Source organism: Eurytemora carolleeae, unplaced genomic scaffold (genome assembly GCF_000591075.1).
Source record: "Eurytemora carolleeae unplaced genomic scaffold, Eaff_2.0 scaffold1475, whole genome shotgun sequence".
NCBI lineage: Eukaryota > Metazoa > Arthropoda > Copepoda > Calanoida > Temoridae > Eurytemora > Eurytemora carolleeae.
Window position 1 is genome coordinate 48,952 of NW_019397361.1, and position 7,686 is coordinate 56,637.

General features: G+C 32.2%; 1 protein-coding gene across 1 annotated transcript; it reads left to right on the top strand.

The window, feature by feature from the left end:
- Positions 1 to 3,789: 3,789 nt before the first annotated feature.
- LOC111713750 (uncharacterized) lies at positions 3,790 to 5,261 on the top strand. The gene is made up of 2 exons (XM_023488693.1): positions 3,790 to 4,149; positions 4,234 to 5,261. Exons 1-2 carry the CDS (start codon positions 4,044 to 4,046, stop codon positions 4,713 to 4,715), a joined length of 588 nt encoding a protein of 195 aa, XP_023344461.1. The 5' UTR covers positions 3,790 to 4,043; the 3' UTR covers positions 4,716 to 5,261.
- The last annotated feature ends 2,425 nt before the right edge of the window (positions 5,262 to 7,686 follow it).

Genomic DNA, 7,686 nt, shown 5'->3' on the forward strand with positions numbered 1-7,686 from the left:
CCATAAGGAAATAAAAAGTGAAAGTAACCCCAAAAAATTTGCATTTTAAAGCAATCGTTTTATGTTCGGGTTTACATTTATCTTCTCTCAGGTTTCAAATTTTGTTTACATGCAGAATTTTCTGAATCCATGGAGATAAGAGTGAGTCCCTCCAACCTTGCTCTGCCAGCTAGCCTCCCAACATCAAATAAAAAGCGAAGCAGTGTTCTCTTTGTGTTATCTGTTCTCCGACATTTTTATGGTTCAAACCTCAACAGAGCTATCTGATATTTTAAGAGAAGATGGTTGAATAGTCACTTATATATTTTGTTAATAGGGATACAAAATACAAATGGCTTTAGCTATCAAACAGACAATATCTTACCAAAAATTGGATAGAAATGACGAAGAACTGACCATTTTCTTCCGATAATGCCAAATTTTAAGTTCATTTCATCCACTTTTTTATTTAAGTATCACAAGAAAGTTCAGAAAGTAATAAACACTACAAACCTCTGGATTTGATTTTGTTATCCCTGGTTTTTAACTAAATTTGATCCCCAGTTTCAATTTAAAATAACCCTGGACTATTGTGGGAAGTAGGAATTGCATGGAATCTGACGTTTTATGTCAGAGAAATCATTTTAGACATTCAAAATAATATTTCAAAAGATTACATGTCAAAGATTTCATTTTCTTGTAAATTCCCTGCTGAACTCGAATTAGAAAACAATTTAGTCAACCCAAAATAATATATGTTTATTGTATTTTAAAATGTCTTTTAGAAAATATGTTTTTCTGTCATATCAATATTTTGCAAACAAAAACTGGTTTTAAAAGGGATAAGATTTGATTAATTTATTTAAGAAGCAATTTTTATTTTGATCAAAATATGACAAATTATGATTATGTCTTTTTTGAATCTCTAACCGTTAGGATGGATATTTGTCCAAAAACCTGTTTTAGGCCTAAAAATAGATTTTAAGGACTTGAGGAGGGGGCATTTGACGCCCCCCCCTCCTCTGGTTTTTCTCCCCTAGCACTGTTATTTGGTTGTGTTCCCTTCCATTCCGATCCATTCTTCCCAGGAATGGCTCCCAGCCCTAGGTGTCCTGAGATGTTAGGTACTTGCCCAAAGGATTTTTCCCAAGTGGTAACTTCCCAAGAGTATTTTCACAAATGGCAACTTCCTAAATGTGCAATTTTCCAAGTGGGAACTTCCAAAGTCTGCCTCAACCTGTTCTAGCTGCGACGCAATTGGCTCCTTAGCCCATCCTAGCCGCAGCTAGAACAAGTTCCTTAGCTTAGAACAGGCTCCTTAGCTTAGCTACCATTGTCGCCTGCAGCGACTCAGAGGGCCTAACCTAACCTTAATTTGGGAAGTTGCTGCTTGGCAATTTTCACATTTGGGAAGTTGACACTCGGGAAAAAATCCTTTGGGAAAGTACCTACCACTGTGTACCAATATGGATTTAAATTTAGTGATGACATTAGCATCATCTCACATAGATTTCACTGGAAGGGGTCATTCCTTCACCGCACCGTCCCAGTTTACTTTACTGTAAATGTACTGTACAGCTTTCTCCATCTGGGTAAAAGTCAGTATCATGTGCGTTGTGAAATTATATGATAATTGAAAATCTGACCAAGCTGATTAAATATGCAATAAAGTCATAATTATTGAACTATAAATTAAACCAATCTTACCAATTTACAGTTTAAAGTTTTAATTTTAGATCAAAATGATTATTCACAAATGGAAATTTAGTATTTTTGCTCCTTAAAATGATTGTTAACCCTTATAGAATCTAAAATTGCTATAATATTTGGGATTGGGAACATTTTTTAAGATTCACAGGTAAAATAAGAAATAAGTCCTTTGAACAATGTCCTAAACTCTTTGATTCTTTTGCAAGAACACTTTTTTTTTTGCCAATATTTTGTCAATTAAAAAGTGGTAAACTCAGGGGCATAGTGGGGGGATGGGCCAGTACCCCTGTGCACCCCCTAGAGCCAATTGTTGGCTCCAATATAATAAACTTACATATATATTCAGATTTTTTGTTCTTTTCAATTGACAATGTCAGAATTTGTCCATTTTATGATAATTTCTCGAATTCTTTCTTGAACCTTTATTATATTTACAATATTTTTTTTTACCGGGTTTCATTTAAAATCCATTTCAGTCTCTCAGAGCAAGATGTTTGAAGCAGAGTTTTATTAAGCTTTAAATAATACTGTCCCCTATGACCCACTATGGCCCTAGGTAAATTACTTGATTTGTATGTTGTGATATAAAGTACCTAAATTCTGTACATATGCTATGGTATTGCAACTAGTTTCTGCTGTACTTTTATTTTAGCAGAAACTGTAAAAGTACTGTACCAGTGTACAATCTACACTAGTCCTGTTTTAATAATCCTATTTTAGTTCCCTCTAACAAAATGAACTCCTCAAATAAATCAAGTGAAGAAGCCATTGATGTCTGCAGTCTTGAAAGGTAAAAAGATCACAGATAGGGTTGCTTATCACTTTTAAAAATGATGGAAAAATGTAGTCTTACAAAGGTTTCTGATACAAGGGTTTTATGATCTAAAATTGAGGAAGAAGACATGGCCATAAGGGATAATTCCATAAAAACAAGTAATGAGTTAAAGTATCTCGACATTTTCTTAAAACTACTTCATAATAAGTTCAGATCCCTTTTTGTTCAGTGTCTGCTTCATGGTTGTATTTAATTTATTTGAAGATGAAGGGAAGTTTTTTACTATATCTGTTTTTAACAAAAGGTCAAACAGAAACTAATAACTCTGCTTCCGCAATTTTTAAATGATCTGAGCTGAAAAACGTCAGAGTTGTTGATATTGAAATCAATGCCTGATCTCTGTCTTTTATTAATAACAAGATCAATTTAATCTCTGTTTTGTATCCAGAAAAGGGTATGCAATTCAACCAATGGAGTATCCTATATATATACATAAATTAAAAGTTTTGACTGCCATGCATTCAATGAGAGAACTTTCATTGGACGGAAACTGGTAGGAACATTTTAAAGCAGATTAAGCAGGAAATTAAAAGTGTCCACATTGGATATTTTAATTTAGCACATGTGATCAGGATTAAGGGTATCCAATTCAAAAGTTCAATTTTCAGAAAAGTGATCCATTCCCAATCACAGAGTTTCCAAGATTTTTTAATCAATTTTTCTCCAAAAAGACCTATGTGAACCTTTCCTGAAGCTAAAATAGTGATAATTTATTAAACCAAAATTTTTCAAAAATCTCCCCATAAATGCAATACACTGCTTGGTGTGTTATGGTGAAAAAAAAAATTTATTTCCAAATGTTTTTAATAGTTTTGCATTTTCAATAGCTTCAAAAAAAGGTTCAGTGAGGCCTTTACAGATCCACATTGATCCGGAATAAATCAGAAACCCTTGTCTACAATTGTAATGATATTAAATAATTTACTAATTCTGTAATTCTGTCCTTTAGCTTTACCCTGGATCCTTTCATGGCATTGGCTTTCCTCATTCCCTCTCTCTTTTCAAACCTGTCAGCTGGTGTTATCAGACTCTACAGGAACTCTGTTCCATTTGCCAAGATAAACATTATCTTTATCATCAACTACTACATAGTGGAGATGTTCAATTTGTTTTTATCTCTATCTGTAAGTTTTTACAATCAACTTTGAAAAATGTTAAAAAGAAACTAAATGATTAATTGATAATTGATGCTCAATCATTTTATGTTACTGAAATAACATCGATTTAAAGAGAAGTATGATATTGATTTTTTTTTGTAGGCTCTCAGTGGCATGTGGGTATCAATCATCTGTAAACTACCACTGTTTCTAGGAACTTTAGTAATGAAAAGTTTACATTGGATTGCATTCAACATGGTAGGTCTGAACATAGTCCAGGCTGCCCTCAGGATGCTTATGGTTCTAAAGGTTATTTATTACAAAATTGTTGTGTAAGAATTAAATCAAAACTTTCTCATCCAGGTATGACAGTGTCTTAATTATTATATTATCAAGATTTAGCAATATTTCAGTTTGACAGAATGATGGAACTAGAACCAGAGCAAACGGCTAAACAACTGTTTCTGGCAGTCCAACTTATCTACATACCCACTACCATCATCAACACAGTAGTAGATTTCAAAACAGGTGTAAAATAGTTAATATTTGGATGCTACCTTGCTCTGGTAAAATTATTTTGTTTATTATTTGAAATCATAATCCATTGTTTAGGGTTCATGTCTTCTTACGTTGGATACCTCGTTGGATTAAAACCATCCTCTGGGCATGATGTTGCCTTGTACATAAATGCTGTAAACATCATGCTTGCAGTAACTGGCACAGTATTTGCCTATACCTTCAACACTCTGTATCTGAAGAACAAGCATGCTCTGATAATCCGTCGTGAGATTGCTTCTCCTCAACAGAATCTGATCAGCCTAAAGAAACTGATTGTTGGATCACTTGTGTTGGCACTGCTTATTCTGGCTTTGATCGGAATACAAACTCTAGTCCCTCCATGTAACAGGCAAAAAAGCCAGCCCTTGTTAGTTTGCTACATCGTAGTGAGTGTTCAGCTCTTATTTGCCAAGAATGAGAGTGCATGGAACCACTTCAAGCAAGTTCTGAGAATCAAAAGAGATAATCTTGAATTTTCATCTTTTACTTCAAGGCAAATATTTGGAAGAGAGAACAGGGTCTCTACAGTTGCTTAAATTGACAGCAAGGATAATTTCAAGAGGTCCTCCATGCAAATGTGAAAAAGTTCAATTTACAATGGTACCCATGTCTGATCTAGTATGAATAAGATTTCTATGTTCTTGTTTCTTTTAACTATTTTGTCACATTTATTATCAAGGGTATCGTTTAGATTCAAACATTGCAGAATTGCCATCTTTGCATGGAGGGTCACTTGAAATTACACTGACAGCCTCTTTAAGGTGGAGGAAACCAATCTCTATACTAAGTATACTTCAAGAACTGAGATACTATTATTGAGGACATTTAAAAGAAAAATCTAGAAAGATTGACTAATGAACAATAATCTGATCACTCACTCTCTTAATATTGTAGACTTTCCACCATTAACATGTTCGTTTAATTACTAGTTTTTACTTCAATGTAATATGATATGATGTTACTTGCTTTGAGCTTGACACCATTTAATTGTTGTAAATGATCAAAAGGTATTTCCTTTTAAATATTTTATTAAGTAATAAACTAAAAAAATGACCAGCAAATATGGAATAAACCAAAAGCAATTAAATTGAAGGACCCAAAAATTTAATTTAAGAAAAGATATGAATTTTATATTTGAAGTTTAAAATTCTTAGGATCCATTAAAATGTCTTGTAATATAGTTTGTAAAATAAGCTAAAATTACTTGAAACTGCATACATGTTTATGTAAATTATCATCAAAAATATATGTATAGTTATTTTGTTTCAATTCCAAAAACTTTTGAAGAGTAAGTGATAACTAATAATAGTTCAACATTTAGGTGAAAGGTCCTTCCATTTCATCCCTGAAAAAAATTTAATGTGAAGTTGAAAATTCTTAGGATCCATTAAAATGTGTTGTGAAAAGTTTGTAAAAAGAACTAAAAATACTGGAAACTGCTTAAATGTTTATGTAAATTTTCATCAAAAATATATGTATAGTTATTTTGTTTCAATTCAAAAATCATTTGAAGAGAAAGCGATAACTAATAGTTCTTTCCATTTTTAAAACTATCATTTCTTTACAGAGAGCTTTGCCAACCATTTCTAATATTTAGATGATGAAGGTTTTGACCTTTTCAAAAGTGTATTTGATGTTGTTACAAAGCAAAAAGTTTTAATTTTAACTTACTCAAAACACTTCTAAAGTTAAATGGGTTGTTAACACTGCACAATTGCCATGTCTTATGCTCATTGAACTATTTAAATTCACACCAGGCACGATATGAGACCATTGGAGTTAAAAACGAGTTTTATAATTTGCATAGGATGCATAGATACATAGATGCATAGACTTATATAAGAAAATATATACAAGTTTATATATGGCTGCATAGGATGTATAGATGTATAGATGCATAGACTTATATAAGAAAATATATACAAGTTTATAAACGGCTGCATAGGATGCATAGATGCATAGACTTATATAAGAAATATATACAAGTTTATATACGGCTGCATAGGATGCATAGATGCATAGACTTGTATAGGAAAATATATACAAGTTTATATACGGCTGCATAGGATGCATAGATGCATAGACTTATATATGAAAATATATACAAGTTTATATACGGCTGCATAGGATGCATAGATGCATAGACTAGTATAAGAAAATATATAGAAGTTTATATACGGCTGCATAGGATGCATAGATGCATAGACTTGTATAGGAAAATATATACAAGTTTATATACGACTGCATAGGATGCATAGATGCATAGATGCATAGACTTGTATAGGAAAATACATACAAGTTTATATACGGCTGCATAGGATGCATAGATGCATAAACTTGTATAGGAAAATACATACAAGTTTATATACGGCTGCATAGGATGCATTTTTCTCATAGAAGAAGAATATTGTGAAAGTTCCTCTGACTTCACCTTCTTTGGATCTCAAGCAGAGTCTTTTAATTCGTTTATGGACAAAGCAGATACATCAAGAAGAAATAAACTGTATGACCATACTTGTCAGCCATTTGGAAGATAAGGTATGTATGTTAAAACCTTATAAATATTCATAGTCTAAAGTATTTACTTTTTAGATACAAAACGTGCTCAGCTGTTAGACCAAGGAAGGATGTAAACATTGCTACAGACAAATATCCTCGGAACTGCACTAATAGCCCCAAGCCTGGCTCAGCTTTTTTTAATGATTGTGGAGAACAAATAATTAAATTAGGTAAGGATTCAAATATTCTATAATTTTCATTCTTTGCTTTTATGTAAAATATTATACTGTGCAATGTACTTATATTCATTATATATTATATAAATATTATTATATAATGCTTTCAGGTATTCCAGTGGATTTGCGTGGTTTCTTGAAGTATGCAGGGTGTAATGTTGATGCTTACACTATCTCTGATAGAAAGAAGAAGAACGATTTTCTAGAAAAAATCTCAGAAAAAATCAAGGTTACATCTGAAACTGTAGGGGAAGCCACTGGCACTGATCAAATTTTAAGATCTACTGCAATGAAAGGCTCATCTAGTTTTGAAAAAAATCTGGATACAGACAAAGATTGCAATAAGGACACTACAGGATTGGTAACCATAAATGTCAATTCCAGGGGGCACTTATTTTTTGTTACTTCTGGCGGAATAATTAGATATTGGTCACCTTTATACAAATCTGAAAGTACATCGCAAGTAGCAATTCCAACAATTAAATACTGTGAGCTTTATCTAAAGGAATACAGAAATATAGATGATAGATTTTTATTTTACGATAATATGGTTGGATTTTTGTGTCTTAGATCTTAAATTGCAATGTTTTTTTTTCAAATTGATTTTAGAAACAAAAATTCAATCATAATTAAGTGTAATCTTGAACGTTTAAAGTTTTGGGACTGTGATCAATCCCAGTTAACATCTGAGGCTAAACGAGAAATTTAGAAAATTATATATAATTAAAGGGACTGTAGAGTGTAGACTCTCTTAATACATATTGAAACAATG